Source organism: Heloderma suspectum, chromosome 7, assembly GCF_057233095.1.
Source record: "Heloderma suspectum isolate Gila_16-S chromosome 7, 16-S_ref, whole genome shotgun sequence".
Classification (NCBI taxonomy): Eukaryota; Metazoa; Chordata; class Lepidosauria; order Squamata; family Helodermatidae; genus Heloderma; species Heloderma suspectum.
Window position 1 is genome coordinate 13630083 of NC_139464.1, and position 20520 is coordinate 13650602.

Below are 20520 nucleotides of genomic sequence, written 5' to 3' on the forward strand. Positions count from 1 at the left end.
TAGCATACACTTGTATATATACTATGAATTCCCTCTAAAAGTCCATTTGTCCTGAAAGAGGGCATCATATGACTTGATCATTGGTTTCTGCTGTATACTTTTTTAGGTATCTTCAAAGGCTAATTCATCCAGTCAGGCATCAGGGGTTGTCTGCTTTCTTATATTTGCAGCAGGAATTTTGTGATTTTTCATTGTGAGGTACACTGATGGAGCTGGCTCGAAATGACAATGGTTGTTTTAAAGCTGCTTCACCACGTCAAAATGGCTTGTTTTGATTCATTGATTTTTCTGCAGAATGGAGCAATAAATAAGAATGTCTTGCAAAATCCCAAAGATGCTTTATTTCAAAGCAGACCCAAAGATTTTAAAGGTGTCCAATACTGTATTTGGCAGCGAGGAAGAAAATGAGAGATTTACAGTTCAATCCTATGAATGTCTAATCAGAAGTAAACCCCACTGAATTCAGTGGGTCTTGCTCCCGAATAAGCCTGCTGATAAATAGCTAAATGAATCAGTGAAACTAAGTGGAGGGAGGGATTTTAAGAAATCTTTTCTCCTCAAATTACTGGGTCAATTACATGAGCTTTTGGCCAAAGCACAGTTTCTCACCAGCTCTATGTGACATTTATGGTGGTCTGTGGCTGAATAATGTACATTCCATTTAGTTGTCCTTCTTTTGTCTCCTTTAGTGGCTGCATCAACGGCAAATTCCACAGCTGGGGCGGCCATGAATTCCTTGACTTCTCTGGGGACTCTCCAAGGATTGGCTGGAGCCACTGTTGGATTGAATAATATTAATGCACTAGCAGGTACCGTAAACAGTGAGTATTTATTGCTGTGGTGGACACTCCAGCAATTTCCCTGTAATCACCGTAGGAACACTAGCAGTTATAATATACTGAATGTTATGAAAAAGACATGTGCAAAATGACTGGTCAAATTGACAAAGTTCTATTCTAGGCATCTGCTGTTCCAAGCTCTAAGCAGGTCCTGTCTGGTTAAAGCATCACAATGCCCTACAATGCAAATGCTAATATTTCCTCACAATACTGTACCTTTTCTTGCAGGATGTAACATTTTTAGGGTTGTTCTTGAGTAGCCAGAATGGATTCTTGAGACTAGCCCTGATCATAGGAGAATCTTCAGGAGATCATGAAAGCAGATAATTTTCAATTGAAGAGATAACTGAGGAGGACTGTTACTATTAGTAGTAGCTACTACTAGTTGTAGCAGGAGACAATTACTGTGAACAGCTTCTAAGAATGCATCTACTAGTAGTGGTAGTTTTATTTTTGTCTTTCAGCAAACAAATACAGAAGACATTACATGCCAAATGAAGAGTGAGGATAATATATAGGCCAAGATCTAATGAGTCCTTCCTACATATGCATCAGGGTTCTGCTGTTGTATATCACTGAAGGCCACATCCACAAGGTTTCAAATAATTTAACACATACAACAGATAAGTGTAGTTTCAGATCAAGTCAAACATATACAGTGTGGCAAGCAAAGAGCAGAAGGAATCATAACCAGCTTGTAGGGGTAATAAAGTAAGTTTAGTAAGACATAACCGTAAAGCTAAAGCAGTAAGTTCCATTATGCAGCACATAAGGTAGCAGCAGCAGCAGCAGCATCAACAGCAAAACACAAGATATAACCAATCTGCCGCCAGATGAAAATTCCTTCTTACTCCCATAGTAGAGTAGGGACGCCTAGAGGGCACAAACAAGATTTGCCGAGTCAGGCACTCAAGTTAAGACATCCTGAAGCATTCAGTCTTCACACCATTGTCTACAGAAAAATTAAAGGACAGATTTATTTATTAGGTTAAACCTGAGCCCCATGTTAGTGTATCCTGTTTACCACACTTCTGCACACCTTTCCCTGTCTATGGACCATGATAGAGATATCACAGTTATTCTGCCTTTCATGCTGGACAAACTATCCATATTTATTTTTTTAGCCCCTAAATTAGGAACAGGATGCCCATTCCACCCCTGTAATAGGTTAAGGTTCCTGGCATGGACAGGGAGACATTTAAGATAGCAGGTCTAACAGCAGGATCCCTAACCTATCTGGAAGCCTACCCCATGATATGCAACCCAGTCATGTTTCCAGTGTCCCCTTGTGGCTAGGCATTACATAATGAAGATTAGGTATTTATTTGCAAATACATTCCAGGAAACTAGCTATTTTAGTCCATAGCAACATTTTCCACAAAACCTTTTATAAGGTCTTCGAGATTAATTGGTTTATTTGGCATGAGGTTTTGTAGACAGGGACCTATTTTACAGATAGGCAGCTGGTGGCCTTGACACTCAATATGGCCCCCAGGGACTCATCAGGCCCAATGTAGCACTGCCATTATATCCTTCAGCTGTTTTCTCCCCCACACAAGCCAAGAAACAGGCAAATAGAAGTGAACAGGTGAGGTGCATAAAGGGGAGAAAACTGGCAGAGCCTCTGTAGCTGTAAAGAGGAGCTATAGAGGCCTTTGCCTGCATCAACTTGTGCGGGAGCGAGGCCCAACTAGATGTTTCCTTGATTCATAGCATGTGGCTACATATCATGTTTTCCTCTAATTACAGATAGGGGGGAAATCTTACTTGGCACACAGGGAGGGGATAGTTATCTCTTCCCTCCCCAGTGTGATTGGAGGGACCCGGGCACCAAGCAGGTAGATCACTCAGATAAAAAGTAATCATTGGTGCCAATGGGGATTTTTTATCTAGGCATTCTAGCCACAGGGTGGGGGAGGATCACTCCAATCGTGTGTGGGGCAGTGGGGGGAGAGATAAGCTTCTGCGCCCTGCATTACAAGTCAGATCCACCCTCCCACCTGGAATTAACTGGAGCAAAAAGGTTAGCTGCACACTACCTATCAAGTGGGTGTCTAGTTTAGCCCAGATGTAATCGTTGTTGCTGGCCCTTACCCATTTTGACTAGTTCGAAATATGTTCTAAAATTACCTGGTGATCAGAGGCCTTCTTCATCAGATTCATGAAGTAGACTAAGTATGTGGTAGTGTATCTGGATGCGAATACAGAACTGCATAAAGGATTATAATATTTATCTCATTTGCATGAACTGACGTTCACAATCCTGTAGCATTTGTGTTTCACATTCTGGCAAATCTCTGAGTCTCATGTTTGTACTCTCACAATTTATATTTGTGTGTGTGTGTGTGTATGTGTGTGTGTGTGTATATATATATATATATATATATATATATATATGTGTGTGTGTGTGTGTGTGTGTGTATATATATATATATATTTCCCCCATTATCGTCAGATCTCACCTTGCTAGCTTGGTGTTTTTTGTTTTCCTTCTTCTTGGGGGCCTCAATTCATGTACATATATACCTACCAACTTCTCAGTCTGTTTCATGCCTCTGATGTAGGGTGTTGCCTGAAGTAGAGTGCTTTGCCAACAAGTTAGAGCCAGTTCATATCACATACATTCTAGATGCAGAAGGGTGTGAGAGCAGGCTATGAGCTTGTAGGCAATCCCTGCCCACATGCCTCACATTTTGTGTGAACCAAGACCTATAGGCATACATTCATACACAATTATGCCCTGCTGATGCCATCAGTCCGCCTCTTTTTTTGGTGGAGAGGTAGCATAAATGGAGATGTACAGTATTTGTGGATGAATATATGTGGATAGGCATTGGTTCATACTGAACTATCTGTGTGTGGTGGAGTGTGTGTGGACCTGAGGCTCTGTTCCAGCCACTGCCCTGTGTACAGTGTATGTCCCTGATATTGTTGTGTGAGCCATCCTGCAGTGGTGTCACAAATAAAGTCATTGGGCTGGATCCACACTTGGCCATACTCAAAGTTCACCCATTAAACTGAATGGTACTAAAGTTAGTCATTTCTACCACAAGTCCCATTGCTTTCAGTGGCTCTGCTCTAAGTATGTCCGCATCTGGATCCAACCCGTTATTCTTAAAAGTTTACTACATATTTGAAACTGTGATGTAGACTTAGGGCTCAATAAAAAGTTAAATACACTCATGCATATGCAAACCCCAATGGCTGTTTCTGTTAAAGAAAAGACACTTTGCCAGGGGCTAATTTATAGGGAGCAGGGGAAGAGGGGGGCTGCTTGGTCCTCTCCCTGCCTGCCTGCTGCCTCTGCACCACAGAACGTTTTGAAGTAGAAAAGCAGCATGGCAGGGAAAGCATTAATGCCCCCCCCTCCTCTCCTGCTGCTGCTCCCCTCCAAATTGTCCTCACATAAAAGTGCTGACTTTCTTTAACAAAAGGTTTTGGTTGCATCCACTTGTGTTTAAGATGTTACTGAACGCTTAAAGTTAGTTCACACAATCAAAAAGTGACTTGTTTCTCCTTGTGACCCTGTCCCCATGTAAGGGTGACCTAAAATATTGTGCAGCTCTGTGGTACATTCACTCACTCTGACAATTGCTGTATTTCAGAAAAGGCCTCCATGCTTGTAGAAAATTGGACACAGTATGTTGCATGCATGAACATGGTACTGTTCTCCACTTGATTCTTTACATGGGGATGGAGGAACAAGTCATTTTTTGACTGTCTGAAGAAGCACTTTGGCCACTGCAGCACTGACTCTTCTTGGTTACAACATCCATTATTACTGCCTCCTATTGAAACCAATAACAATCAAGGTTTTAGGCACAAAAGTGAAACTCTGTTGTTTTGTTGCAATGTTTTATCCAAAGACTGTGGTCAGCGGTGATATTACTTTGGCTGCCTTTCCCAAGTCCTTCATAATTTCTAGCTGCTGCTATCCCTTGCATTTCTCTCTTCAATGCAAGGAATGTATTTGGCCATCACCAGTCTTTAGACTATCACGGTGCACCCAGAGGAATGGATGTCCTCCTCAGTATAACTTGCTTGCTTCAGTTCTCTGCATGACAGTCTTCTTGTCATTGTTACCTAGTTTCTCATCTGTCCCTTTTTTTGTCTTGTAAATCTCTTGTCATTGAAAAGATTCAGGGGGAGTGTTATGCTGATAGCAGGAAAGACCTACTGTGTGGGGGTGAAAGTATGATGGGAGGTTGCATGGGTCCTTGTGTAGCAAAGGTCTCGCTTCTGGCAAGGGCTCAACAGATTTTTCTGTTTAGTCGAAGTGTAAGAGAGGTTGTTAAAAAAACATGAAGCATCATTGAATTCTAAAGTTACCCTTGCTACTTGCTTCTTTGCTCCAGCTGATATTTTTTGGGTGGTTTTCACCATCCATCACTTAGCGCATACAGATCCCTCAGGCAGGTACTGGGCCAATGGCACATCCTCACCATTCGTCTGATGCTTACCCTGGACCACCCATGCCAGGTGGCTGTAGCTGTGTCTGAGCCACCATTTAAATTTCCCGCCATGTCCCTGAAGTAGCATCATTCCAGGGCACTGTGGGAAATTCTCATGAGCTTAGATGGATAAATAGTGCTGCTGCCTGCTAGTGTAGGAGGAGGTCAACCAGTGTAGGAGTCAGCACACTGAAAGGCACTCTACCAGGGTCCCCCTCAAACCTGGAACCATCCCTGAGTTAGCCTGTGGTGATGATGACTTCCATGGTCCAGAAATTGTACTTAATACTGCAAGTACTTAAAAAGTTAACTCATGTGCAGGTTGACTCCAGTGCATGCCATCTCCATGCATAGGATGAGCTTGGCTCAAGGATGTGCAGGTAGAAGTCAGCAATGTAAATTCGGTCAGCAAGCATGGGCTGACTGAAAGCCGTGCCTGCCATGTGTTAAGAGGGCTGTGAGAAGAGGCCTTTCATGATATGTCCTGATGTTATAGAGCCTTGTGCAGCGCAGAGTGGTAGGCGGCAGTAATGCAACCGAAACTCTCCCCACGACCTGAGTTCGATCCCAGCAGAAGCTGGTTTTCAGGTAGCCAGCTCAGGTCAACTCAGCCCTCCATCCTTCCAAGGTCAGTAAAATGAGTACCCAGCTTGCTGGAGGAAAGGTAGTTAAGACTGGGGAAGGCAATGGCAAACCACCCCACTATACAGTCTGCCAGGAAAATGCTGAGGAAAAACGGCGTCCCTCTAGGGGTCAGTAATGACTCGGTGCTTGCACAAGAGGAGCCTTTCCTTCCTTCCTGATGGTATAAGCCACTGCTCTACTGAACCTAAACAGATTCAACACTGTGAATTTCTGAGATGGGGGGGCCACTTGGGAACCAGGTGACATCCACTCTATGGAAGAGCAGTGTATAGTTAAATAAATAAACATTTCACAGATCATTGCCTTCTTAATTGAAAAGCATCCATCCACACCTCTCTGAGCATTGACTTGGAGCCTTTCTTTCCCACCCCTGGGCTACTTCATGCTTTTTGTTATTGTAGAGTAACCTCCCCCAAACTGGTGCCCTCCTGATGTTTAGGACTTCAGTCCCCATCAGCCTGAGCCAACATGGCCAAAGATCAGGAATGCTGGGAGTTGTAGTACAAAACACCTGGGAAACATCAGGTTGGGGAGGGCTTGTGTAGAGGATGCTACACACAAGATACTCTTTCACCTTTTATTTTAATTCAGGAGGAATCAAGCCAGACCTTAGAAGCAGCTATGCTGTGCTTTCGTGCTTGTTCCACTGAGCAAACGATCTATGGACATTTGCAGCAGTAACTAAATTGGCTTTAGCTGTCCACCTGGCATCAGGGAAACTCAAGTCGTCCCCCTTTCTTTTGCACTATACTCATGGCAAATCGTTAGCAGAAATGCACCTGGAAATAACAAGGTGGATACTAGAAGCAGAGGCCCAAGTTACATGTGATGGCGGTAGACACATGTCTTTAAATATGGGTCATCTCTAATCATGTACAAAGCAGGGGAACATAGAAAGCTGCCTTGTACTGAGTCAAACCGTTGATTCATCTAAGTCCAATATTGTTGACACTGACTGGCAGCAGCTCTCCAGGGTTTCAGGCAGGAGTTTTTCCAGCCCTACTTGGAGACACTAGGGATAGAACCTGGGATCTTCTGCATGCAAAGCAGGGGCTCTACCACTGAGCTATAGCCTCTCCCCTATGAGAAGGAGTAGGGGGTACAATTTTAAAGATCAAAAGGGCAGGAATGCCCAGCCCTCTTCTCATTCATGGTTTTCCTCCTTACAGCCTTCTCCCTCTCATCACTTTTCTCCCAGCCATGTTCCATTATCAGATGTCATCATGTCTCGGAGAAAAGCACCTAGTGGTTGTGGCCATAGGGAGATTGATTGATTGATTGATTGATTGATTGATTAATTAATACACACACACACACACACACACTGCCCAATAGCTGAAGATCTCTGGGTGGTTCACGAAAATTAAAACCAAAAAGCACACAGTAAAACAATATAAAATATAAAAGCATTAAAACCACAACATAACCATACAACCAGAATAAAACCTAGCAGCAGTGCAGAGATTTAAAATACAGATTTACAACAGCAAAGCTAAAAGACTAGAAAGCTAAAATGCCTGGGGAAATACAAGGTCTTCACCTGGCGCTGGAAGGAATACAGTGTCGGTGCCAGGCGAACCTCACTAGGGAACTCAATCTACAGCTGGAGTGCCACAGCAGAAAAGGCCCTCTTCCTAGTAGCCACCTGCCTCACTTCCTTTGGCGGGGGCTCATGGAGAAGGACCACTGAGGATGATCTTAAGGTCCAGGCAGGCACATATGGGGGGAGGCGATCCTTCAGATAATGTGGCCCCAAGCCATTAAGGGCTTTGAATGTTAACACCAGGGCTTTGAATCAGGCCTGTAAATGGACTGGCAGCCAGTGCAGCTGGGAAAGTACCGGCGTAATTTGAGCTTGTTGGCCAGTCCTTGTTAACAATCTTGCTGCCCTATTTTGGATTAGCTGAAGTTTCCGGATCATTATCAAAGGCAGACCCAGATATAATGCATTGCAGTAATCCAGATGAGAAGTTATCAGAGCATGGATAACTGTAGCTAGGCTATGTCTGTCCAGATAAGGGTGTAGTTGGTACACCAGCCTAAGCTGATAAAGAGTGCTCCATGCCACTGAGTTCACCTGTGCCTCAGGTGACAGTTCTGGGTCCAAGAACTGCTAGCATCTCTCGCAGAACTATAGCTCCCATGATTCCCTGGGAAAAGGGAATGACTATTAGGGTTAGATATGTATATGTGTCCTTGTAAGGACTAGCATCCTCATATTTTCCCATTTCATTTGGTAATTTGAGCAATAAATATCATAGAAAGGATATTTCTATTTTGAGGACATTCTCTTTCGTCATTATGATATAGCCATGACCCATAAAAACAATAAAGAATGTTGTTTCCATACTATCTGGGAAGCCTAGAGGAGAAGGAGTTAGGATTCAATTAGAATTGCCAGATTTCTCCCTAGCAAGGGTTTGATGCTCTAAAATATTCCATTTTGGGGAGAAGTATATATTTTCCTTGCCCCATAGGCTTAATTCCCCCCCCCTCATCCCTACCTCTCCCAGTTGCATGTGGAGCTCAAAATCTACACCAATGTAGGTGTAAGTAGATATCTCACCATTGCAGAGGTCAGGGAATGGGGAAGCTTTGACAGACAGGGTAAAAATTCCCCTTCAGGGAGACACTGGAAAACACAACATTGATTGTGCATCTCTAGTGCTTGATTTGCTGCTATGGCCAGGTCTGCCCTGCTGCGTGTGTGTGTGTGTGTGTTCTTGTGTTGGCTACTGTGTACCACACACCTGTTGTGTATCCATCTGTACTACAGTCTGGCTCAGCCATGGTACTGGAGCAGTCAAGACTGAAGACATGATTGTCAATGTGTCAAGTTCCACTGCCACCCACTATTTCTTTAGACAGCATAAGATAAACCCGCAATATCTGTTTGACAAACACTATGCTGATTTCTATTTATTTTTTGCTAATCGTCTATTGTGAGGTTGTGTGTTGTTGTTTTAAATTAATAGTCCCCACAAGCTGCTGGCCATATGACATGTTCATCTTTCCTAATTGTTCTCCCTTGTTTTCATTATGTGTTAGTGGTGTCAAACACATCCGTGTTTCTTTTTCTTTCTCACCCCAGTCCCCAACTTCCCCACAACCCCACAACTTTCAGGTGTTAGATGTATTGTTGAGGAAATTGTGTGGGATATCACATCTCTGCCAAGCGTTAGTACTGTCTGAACTGGACTAATTTCAAAAAGTACAATTTATCTAGTAGAATCCTTTTAATTGGCACAGACTATGGTGGAGACAGAAAGGAGATTCTTGTGCGGCTGTCTTAGTTATCAAATGCATCATGTTGTCCTAGAATTCATATAGTTTAAAAGATTGGGGAGTGGGGGAGAGAACTATTACGTTATCTTCCTCTTCTGTCTACCAGAATTGCTCCCAAGAACTTGTCAGCAACTACCAATCCTATTTCAAATTAGTTCTCTGACCGATCTTCTCACACTTTTTTTGTTTTGAGAGAGAGAGAACTGTTTCACAGCCTAATGCCTCCCACCCCCAGGCATCTCCTTTGTCTAATATAGTCCAAGTTATACTACCTCTTTCTCACTTTAAATATTTTTGCGAGTTGATCATACTCAGAGACCTGTGCAAACATATGAGGCTGACGTGCAGTGAGCCAGATCATTGGTTTATCTAGCCTTTTATTGTCTACTCCAGCCTTCCCCTTGGCTGGGAATAATAATCAACAATCTGGAGGCCACCAGCTTGTGGAAGACTGGTCCACTCCAGTTGGCAACAGTTCTCCAGGAGTCTTGGGCAAGGGAAAGGTTTTTCCCAGCCCTGCTACTTGAGGTCTTTTAAATTGGATATGGTAGGCACTGAATTTGGGGCCTTCTGCATGTCCTCAGCCACTGAACAATGGGCCCTATGGTCTGTTGTAAGGGAAGTAATCTGCTTTATACTGAGTTGGAGTATTGATCCATCTAATCCAACACCGCCCACTCTGATTGAGAGCAGCCCACCATAGACTCACACAGTGGTATTTCCCGCTCCTTCTACCTGAGCCATCAATTGAACCCAAGACCTCATACAGGCAAAGCCTACACTCTAAGACTAACCCATGGGCCTGAGAACATGGCTGTAAGTTAGCTATTTGTTGTGGCAGATCCTTCCTGATGACCCCAGTACTTGCCAGGAGCAGCTTGCATGTAAAACAGAGTGGATGCTCAAAGTAATTCTTAACCAAAGTCTCCGTGTGCGTGTTTCTTTTTGGATGTTTTTGCTGTTGCTGCTGTTGTTCTTCTGTGCCTTCTGGTGAATTGTCCAATTTTTTGTTTTTGCATGCACGACCATTGTCATCGGTGTCATATTAATGCCAATGACGTTTGGAAAGCACTAATGAATAAGTGCAATTTCTTTTCTCTATTGTTGGGTTTTTTGTAAAGTTGCTCAAATGCTCTCAGGTATGGCCGCCCTGAATGGAGGACTCGGTGCAACAGGCTTGACGAATGGTACAGCTGGCACAATGGATGCCCTCACCCAAGCCTACTCAGGAATCCAGCAGTATGCCGCTGCGGCACTGCCTACATTGTACAGTCAAAGTTTGTTACAACAACAAAGTGCTGCAGGCAGCCAGAAAGAAGGTAAGCACTTTAGGGCACTAAGAATTTAAAACAAACCAAGGAAGGCAAGGAGAAGATCACTGATCCAATGTAAACCTGAAAACGATCAAAACTTAGTGTCTCTATATTCACTGTATTATGTATTAAGTGGAGTTTTATGTCACCCTTCCACTGCAGCTGCAACATTCAAGGCAGCTTATAATGGGCAGCATCCAATGGCCAGTCACCTGCGCTAGTAGCAGTAATGACTGCTAGAGCAACAGGAAGCTAGCGCTTCATAACACAAACCCAGAAACTAGCTCAAACTAGCACTTGTCCCACTGGAATGGGACAAGTCAGTGGAGATCCCTTCCACAAGCTTCACTGATTTGTCCCATTCTGGAAGCAGTAGTTGGAGCTAGTTTCCAGGTGCACTATTAAGTGCTGTCTTCCCACTGTGCTAGTGGTTGTTCCCACTAGCAATGTCGTATACTGCCTAATTACAAACATATAGGGTAAAATATACAGTGATGGCTTCTTTTAAAAATATTGTATCACGTTAATCTTTTATCTTTTCTTTTGCTTGCTTTCATTTCCAAATGTTGATTTCTGACATCTATATCACAGTGAGCATGAGGGTGGGGAATGTGAAGTTAGTATGAGGGTCCACCTGTCAGGGAGACCTAGACACCCATGATTCACCTTGGAAAGAATGATGCTACTATCCTGTTAAACTGGACTCTCCAGGAGTCTCTCAGCCCAGGAGAGTGGGAACAAATTTAGGCTTCAGGCCTAATGTCTCTTCCAAAGTCACAGATGAAGAAGGCAATCATAATAAGAACTGGAGTTTTTCTGTGTGTTTGTGCATGCATGTAAACACTGTGCATGGAGCGTATAGAAAGGACCTGTAAACATTTAATTTCCCAGTCCCCAACATTTCACTGCCATTTGCTTCAGGAATTTTACCACCAATTGTTTGCTAATGTGGAAAATACACAGTGTGTATTTTGCAAAAAGGAGCCCATAGTTAAGAGTATCCTTGAAATGTGCTTCCTTTTAAAAATGTATTTCTTGTGCGGAGGGAGCTCCCCTATCTGGGTTCCATGTATACTGCAAACATGCAGCTTTTTTAACTAGACTATGTTTGGAGGTTAATGACAAGATCCATCGTCGTTACACTGAGGGGTTCGTTATTTAATTGAGGGTCTTGAGGGGAAGCAAATAAATGATTGATTGCATTGTACTCAGTGCCAATAGAGCAAAATAAACCCTAGTAAGTTAACACTGAGAATAAATTAATACTAATTACAAGAAGCTTAACAAAACAAAGGAAGTCTTCTCTCTTTCTCTCCTGCCCTCACCCCACCACATCCATTCCTCTTCTCTCCTGATCTCCAAGGAATGTCGTTGTTTTGTTGAGTGGGTGTCCCCTCGCCCTAAGTTCTTGTTAATTTTAGACTAGAAGGAAAAGGTATCATGTACTCTTGTTTTGACTGTCAAGCAGCAATGGGCGACAGTAGTTTCAGAGCAGAGAAATAGCATAACCCCATTAAGAACAGGGTTTTATAGGGACAGCACCATCAATGCCCTAAATTAGATACATATTTGCTATGTTTTTTACCCATATTGAATATAATACATTGAGTGCAATTGTTCCATATAATTTCTTAATTCAAAAGGGGCCTGCATAGAGTATCTAGACACACCCTATTTGAATGAACGAAAGATTTGATTATTACTATCAATTTGTCTGCCAAATTTCAGACATTATTAAAATAAATTGCCATATAAATTGTGCATATGGTTCGCTAATATTTCAGTGAGCATGCTAATAAATGAAAATAATGTCTGCATTCTAGAGGGTCCTTTGCACAAGCAGAAGGTAGTCCTGGCTGCATGTGCAAGGCATGCCCTCCCAACATTTCTGCCAATTCCCCCCTCCTGCTGCAGTCTCCAGGTGCATATCGCATGGTGCAGCCCTTCAGCAGTACCTTTTGGGATACTAGAATAGATATTTCAGCAGGTGGAAGGAGGAAGGAAGGCCCCAGTTCTGCAAATAATTAAGTCCATTTGGTGATTACTGAATTGCAAATGGTTTCTTTAACATTTGTGAAGTTATAATATTTATAAGAAATGTTGGAAATAATGTCAGTTTAGTTTCTATAAAAATCATGTCAGCGTACAAGATAAAATATAAAGCTATTGTTAGTGCAGTTGGGCATAACTCCCGTGTATGCATGTGTGCTTAAGAAGACTGGGGTTGCTTCCAGATGAAGCTTTTCATTCATGGAATTTTACAGAGGGACTAAGATAAAATTGTTTTTGATTTGTAACCCTCCCCTATTTTCCCATGACATTTTCCATCTTTTTTCTTAGCAGAAAAAAAATCTGTTAAGGAGGAAAAGACGGGAGAGCTCCACAATACCTTTTGATCGGAACTGGTAGTGCTAACAGCCCTCCATCTAGAAGTAGCTTGACATGGAAACATCAAGCATGTGCAGCAAACATTCTCAATAAAAAACAAAGCAGCTGATCTCTGACTGTCGGTTCTCCCTTTTCTTAAAGGTCCAGAAGGAGCAAACCTCTTCATTTATCACCTCCCACAGGAGTTTGGAGACCAGGACATTCTGCAGATGTTCATGCCTTTTGGGAACGTTATTTCTGCTAAGGTCTTCATTGACAAACAGACCAATCTGAGCAAGTGCTTTGGTATGTAATGTTTACTACACAAACACAGAAGAGATGTGTAAAATCTGTCACTTTCCTTACCTGCCCACATGCTGGCTCCTTTCAGATTGTGTGAAAATCCAGCTTTCGCAATGCACATCTGAATCATTCAATTATTATCTTCAGTTGGTTAATTTGAGCATCAGAACAACAGACGTTTCTCTAAGCCAGCCCCTCCCACACTGGTGCCCTCCAGATGTGCTGAACTACAACTCCCATCATCCCCTGGAGAAAAATCAGAGTTGTGGTCCAACACATCTGGTGGAGGGCACCAGACTGGGGTAAGCAGCTTTAAGCAGTATTAATGCACAACAGAATCACTGCTGTGCCTCATATGTGTATTTTGATGTAACTCTGCAACAGCTTCCACATCCAAACACTTTTTTTTGCAGATCTGATTATGACCATCTCCCTTCTGCAACCTGTTTGGGACCCTTCTCCCCAATAACACATAATTTGGCTTTTCAAGTCAGGAATGGAAAATCCGATATTTATGGCATACCTGACAAGGAAGCCAAACTAAAGACAACAGTCACCACATAGAATTCATTGATGTGAATGGGAGGTGCACATGAGTCCCCCCCATCATCATGCACCCATCTCATTCATTTCTATACTTCTGTCGAGAGAGGTGTTTCTTTGGTTTCTGCTGTGTAAGCATTACAATGAAAAGGAGGAATGATGAAAGCTTCGTGAGAAGGTGTAATTTTTCCTCCCACCCACTGCCCCCATACTGACTGGTATTAATCTTTGAAGGTAGAACGATGTGCAGTTGAATCAATTAAAAAAAAAAAGAATAAAAGCATACAAAATCTTTTCAGACATATACAACAAAAAGTGTCAAATGCATAAAACTAATTACATCCTATGTGAGGGAATGCCATTTATTATACAATCAAGCTACATTATTATGGACACCTAATTATTCTCTATTGTATAAGAAAACTCTCCATGTTTAACTGATTACTTGAAAATTACATTAAACCCTCTCTCCTGGATTAAGAAAAAATACGCAGTTAGATGATCTCTATTTTGCAGCATCCTCACACACAGTACATATAGTACCTGTGACAAACTATTATTCCTTCTAATACTAACTCAGGTTCTCCTGTGCTTGTACAAATGTACATAAGAACATAAAAAGAGCTGTGCTGGATCAAACCAAGGGTTCATCTAGGCCAGCATTCTGTCCACACAGTGGCCAATCAGCTGCCCACAGGAAACCCACAAGGAGGACATGAGTGCAACAGCACCCTCCTACCCATGTTCCCCAGCACTTGGTGTACATAGGCTCACTGCCTCTGGAACTGGAGGTAGCATAGAGCCATCAAGACTAGTAGCCATTGATAGCCTTCTCCTCCATGAATTTGTCCAATCCCTTTTTAAAGCCATCCCAATTGGCGGCCATCACTATATTTTGAGGGAGTGAATTCCATAGTTTTAACTATGTGCTGTGTGAAGTACTTCCTTTTATCTGTCCTGAATCTCCCACCAATCAGCTTGTAGCCAAAAGTGCACTGCCCATGCACAGGAGGGTTGTATCAGCAGACTTGGGGTGATCCCAAGGTTTGCAGCAGTATGAAAAACGCCCGAAGGGGGAGACAGCCCCCCCACACACACACATGATAATTCAGTGGCAGACTGAGGGGCGGGGAGAGCGGAAATGGAATGGAATGGAGTGGGTGGATAAGGAGGAGAGAGGAAGAGACACATAGATTTTTTTAAGGTATCAGAAACTTCTCTTTCTCTCGATAGGTCATTTCCTGGTTCACAGTGAGAAGCTATTTTAAAATATCCCTAGGGTCAGAACTGAGAGCTCTCCATAGATATCAAAGATTTTAATATACCTGGGATTGAGCATATGTAAGTTCACCACACCATAAGGGGAAAGAAAAAAACCCCAAAAATATTGGGAGGGGGGACCCTAGAGTGGCTGGAACCCTGAACAGAAGCACTCCACACTGCAACATTTTGTTGCAGTGCCCTATTTGTAATCCCCCAATTTTAAATGTTTACAATGTTTACTTCTAATTTTAAATTTTGCCATGTTTTCCATTCCCCACTTCCCAAAGCAGTAGGTAGTTCTAGGACAGCCTTTTACAAGGTCAGTTTCCTTGCGTATTAGAAGAGCATGGCTGGCTGAGGGACGGTGGGAGTTGTAGTCCAAAAGGTCTCGAGTGCACCAGGTTCAGGAAGGCTGCTCTAAGCAGTAAATGCGCTATAAAGCAATTACCAAAATATGTAATGTTTTTTGCTGATACATGCTTTTTTCTCTCTCCCTCCACCCCTACTTTTGTGTACTATAGGTTTTGTTAGCTATGACAATCCTGTCTCTGCACAAGCTGCTATACAGGCTATGAACGGCTTTCAGATTGGCATGAAACGCTTGAAAGTTCAGCTGAAGCGCTCCAAAAATGACAGCAAACCTTACTGATCATTACCCCAGAAGCTTACTGCTATTAATTTAGATTTCTTAGGGTAAGTCACTTGAGCAAACCCACCCTCCCTTGGGGGTGGGGGTGTTGAAAAAGAACATAAGAACACATTGCCAACCACGCCAAGAGACAGCTATTTTTAAAATACTGCTTCCATTTTCCCCACCTGCCATTAAGGGAAACTTGGCTAACCTGACCACAGAAATATTGAATGGTGTACTTTATTTGAATTTGCAGCTTAGATTTTTTACTTTAATTATCCTTAAATGAAAACACACACGCACGCTCTGAAATCTTAATTATTAAATCTGTCAAGAAAAAAAAAATGCAATTTAACTTTCTCAGCCCTGGTGTCCCTAATTCGTTTGATGGGGATAATGAAAGCGGTTGTACGTCTGGACCTAGACTTATCCAAATGGCACCAGCAGTGTGTAGGCTAATGCAATGGCATTGGGCCAAGAGAGGAACTCATTTAGAAATGACACCAATTCTTTCCATTACTTCAGTTTGGTTTTTTTATTAAGGAGCGTGAAGATTTTTGTTCTTAGGGCTTCAAATTGACATGATGTTATATTATCCTGTTCAACACTGGTTGTCTTTATATATTTCACTTGTTGGTTTTTTTTTTCGGTGTGTTTTTTTTAAGTTCTATGGGGAATTTTTTTTTATCATTAGTGTAAAAAAAAAAAGACATAGAGATCTGTTTCTAAAGCTACAGGGTTTAAACTAAATAAATAAAAAGGGTGATAATACTTGACGTTTCTTGAAAGATAAAAATTTAATAATAACGATGATGATGATGATAATAATAATAATAATAGATAACAAAAGAAAGCCACAGGCCTGTAAATTTTATTTGTAAAAAGCATTTCTATTTTTATACAAAAATTTTTACTGCCTCAGAAATAATGGAAGTTATTTATTGCCTATTGTTAACTTATTGGATACCTAAAGAGCAGCTCTCTCTGCTAGCTAGATCCTTTTGAAGTAGTCGTATATGTGCCAAGAATGGGTGCTTTTTCACCGTTGAATCCTACATCTTTTATGGTTCATACTTTTTTATCCTCCTGTTTGTATTTTGTCTGGTTATCTTGTCCGTAGTTTCCATTATCTAGTTGAAAGTTTAGTTGTCTTGGACTATTCTCTATCTTTCTCTCAACCCCTCCCACCAAATCCACTCCTACACTGCACCTCCCCTTATGTTACATTTGTTGAAACTGGTTCTTTAACCCCCACACACACACCTTCCCCATCCCCAAATAAAACAGGAATCCATCTTCTCTAACTCCTTTCAGATGGATTCTTTTGGGGGCTCTCTCATTGTGCCGTCCTTGACCAAGTGTACAGTTAATGCAAATTGCGCGAATGGCTGAAATTCTAATGATGAAAGATTTGCATTAGTTTTCTCCTGCACCCATTAAAAATGATTTTGTTTCTGCTGCATAGACTCTCCGTAACTTTTTTTCCTCTTCCTTGTTTTTCCCTAGACATCTTCATGCCCGTTAGCTCATCGTTTGCCTAGCATGTCCCTGTGGCGTCTTAAAAAAAAAAAAAAGTTTCATCGTCCCGTCATTGTTTCTGATGTCTTTCTGACCTCACATCATAATTTGGTTCTCCTACTGACCTTTGATCTATAGTTTGAACCTTTGAAATTTGCATGTGACCTCATCTAGCTATATGAATTCTGGGAAGTCAATGTGAAAAGCATTGCTGCATTTATGCAAGATTGAAATTTATTACTAGTCAAATTAATGACAGGATTATTAAACACACACACACACACACACACAACCTGTGGCAAAATGTTTTGTTAGGGTTTTTAAGTTGTTCCTTTTTTCCTTTTCCTTTTTCTTTTTGTGTTAAAAAAACAGACTTGAAAGTATTATACAGAGATTGGCATTCTGGCTGGTCACTGATGACAATAGCAATATGTGTCCAGAGGCACAGAATGTTGGTTTCTAACAGACTACTTCCAAAACAGTTTGAAATGAAGAACTGTCTGATTTTAAGTCTATAGAGGTCTGTAATAGTTTTTACATTTTTCAGGCAGTGTAAAGTTTTTTGATAAGGCCATTTTAGGTGGCTCACTTTCTCATTAAGAATATATATATAGAACCACTTTTTGTAGATTAGTATAACAAAAAAAATTTACCCTGTTTTAGGGCAAATGCTACCTATTTGTGTCACCTTTTGCTGAACTGACTCACAAGTTAGACAATCCATGAATTAATGCACATGAAAATTACCTATATTTTATACTGTTTCAATGTACAGGAGAAAGGTTACTGTAAGCTGTCGTTCCATTGGTGCTTCTGTGAATTAAGTTGTGATTTCATCATGGGTCTTATGGTCTTTAAGTGTTCCGTGTTTATAAACAACAGGTTTGAAATTGGTTTTTACTTGAACAACATCAGCAACAGAACAAAAAAACGAATTTCAAAAAACGGAAAAATTTGTTTGCTTAAAATTTTAAAAAAAAGTTTTCATGTGGAAAAAAAAACTATTCCAGACTAAGTTTGTGTTGGCTTCCGTGACGCATTGGTGTCAATTTTTTTTAAAATTATTATTGTGGACAATTTAGATGTGTTTGTGTTCAGCAAAATGTGATCAGTTTTTCTTTTAAAGAAATAATAATAATAAAAAAGAATTCAGTGAAAAAAATCTTAGTGCCAAACTCCAAAGGTACTTTTCTTCCTAGAGCTTCAGTGTGTTTCTTGTGTGAAGTAATTTGATAACATGGGTATTTTACTATGTGTTTTGTATAAAACCCTAATATTTAAAGGAAAAAGAGGTTACAAAGTTTGTTAACTTGCTATCCTGTGGTCTTGTTGCCTGAAATTGTTGTTGTTTGTTATTTCTCTTGGATGTTTTTTGTAAAACATTGTATTAAGTGCCCATGTTTCACTTTTCTAACCACTCTGCACATCAATGCTGTGAAAGCAAACCTCACAATGTAATTTCTTCATAATGTATGGAAACCTCTAAGGTGAGAAAGTTTTGAACTTTTAACCCTTTCCACCCAGAGCTGTCTTGAGTGTTAATACTTTTATACATTCACCATTTTGCTGTTTATTTTTATATATACATATATATATATATCTATAGCTATAAATATATATATACTTAATTTTTTGTGGTTTATTTAATACATGGTTGAAATCAGAAAAATGCACAGGGCAGACCTGAAGGACAAAAAAAATTATTTTACTGCTGTCTAAATTTCTTCTGTATCTATAACTAAAAAAAATATTTAAAATAGTAATTGTAGATCTCCTTTTTAGGTATTTGGGTTTTTTGTCTTTTCTTAAAAAGAGCTTTTAATATGCTGCTGGAATATGATATTCAGTATTAATAAAATAAAATAAAAATAATTCTTTAATTATGTATTGTATGACCACTCCTAGACAGGAGAGGTAAACCCACGATTTGAAATCATTAAAAAATATTTTTGTAATGAAATAAAATGAACTTTTGCTTAAATCCAATGCACTAGAACTTCCTGGATGAAACTTCATTGTGCACTGCAGTTAAACTACTTTTTATGGATGAGGTTTACACATGTTGTAATGCTTTGATGTGTTATCTGCCATTATCTGTGATATATTGGTCCAGATGTAATAGATACGAAGTAGGTGTGGCAATATCTTTTGTTAACCTGATTTCTGTTGATAAGGGAATGTGCAGACTCTTGAACTGAGCAAACCCTTTGAAAGGCAAAAGAGAAATGTGGCTGTCACTCAGCTATAATAAACCAGGCACATGATACATCCCCTTTTCATGGGTGCAAGTAACCAGGGCTCCTGTGTGTAGGCTATTCATCCTCTGAGCAAAAGTACCTGTGTACACGGTTCCCACAAACAGCTGGTTGGCTGCTGTGTGAAGAGAATGCTGGACTAGATGGATCCTTGATCTGATCCTGCATGACTCTTCTTTTGTTCTTATGTCCTGGGGAGGTGCAGGCTTCTGAGATCTACATGTGGGGCAGATAAGGAGGCATTGGATTGCTCCCAGCACAAGGTACCCCAGCCAGCCAGGGAAAGAGATAATAGGTTTGTATATGCTCATCTGCATGCATCCAATGCATATATTTCCCAGTCCTGTGTATTTTCCAGCCAAAACACAAGAGTTTAGAATGTGATATGCCAAGAGGTATCACAACACACCGTCACAGACCAAGAGAGCCATGAAGCTAGCTCCAGTTATCCAGCATTGCTTTTGATTTGTTTGTTTGTTTGTTTGTTTTTAAAAAATAGACTTTCTCCCGTCCCACAAATCACTTTTTGAACTCAGTGCAATTGGGATTGAAAAGTGTAGTGCAGGATGGGGAAGCTGCTTGAAGAAAGAAATTGGAAAGTTCTGCTGGACAAATGGAAGCCAGTGAGCATGCATGAAACGCCCTCTAGGTTTCTGGGTTGATACTAGCCAGAGTTATTATTCTGGCATTTCAGAGACATGTCTCACTTTGCATTGCAATCGTGTTTAGTTTGTCACATCTATGCTGGCATTCCTAAATACACCAGGGAGCTGCCGCCAATCAAGGCTCTTTGATGCATGTCCCCACATATTTAGGAATTTGGTATGGCCCTTTCACATTTGACATTGCATTTATGCTTGCTGCAATAAGTATACAAAGTCAAAGTGTGAAGGGCAAACACACTTTCCTAAACTTTCACAGCCCATGTATCAGGGGGCTGCAGGTAATCAGGACTTCCTGGCTTGTGTCCTTAAGTGTTTAGGGATTCACACCTGCCATTCATATTGTACGCATTTGTTGTTTAGAACATTTGCGCACAAGCAGCAATAGCAACCACAACTGCTTTGTGAAAAGGCACTCAAGCAGATATTCTAGCACAGGTATTTA

The 20520-nt window shown here is 41.1% G+C and overlaps 1 protein-coding gene across 26 annotated transcripts in view; it reads left to right on the top strand.

The window, feature by feature from the left end:
- Nucleotides 1-18313, top strand: part of CELF2 (CUGBP Elav-like family member 2) — a 684791-nt gene extending 666478 nt beyond the window's left edge. For 12 of the 26 annotated variants that reach the window (XM_084809113.1, XM_084809095.1, XM_084809106.1 and 9 more), the window contains 5 exons: nucleotides 690-809; nucleotides 10360-10539; nucleotides 13063-13206; nucleotides 15531-15702; nucleotides 17147-18280. In XM_084809113.1, coding sequence (XP_084665239.1) covers nucleotides 690-809; nucleotides 10360-10539; nucleotides 13063-13206; nucleotides 15531-15658 — 572 coding nt within the window. In that variant the 3' untranslated portion in view covers nucleotides 15659-15702; nucleotides 17147-18280. Of the gene's footprint in view, nucleotides 1-689; nucleotides 822-10359; nucleotides 10540-13062; nucleotides 13207-15530; nucleotides 15703-17146 lie in introns of all 26 variants that reach the window. The other 14 variants (XM_084809111.1, XM_084809117.1, XM_084809097.1 and 11 more) reach the window with 2 other exon arrangements.
- The last annotated feature ends 2207 nt before the right edge of the window (nucleotides 18314-20520 follow it).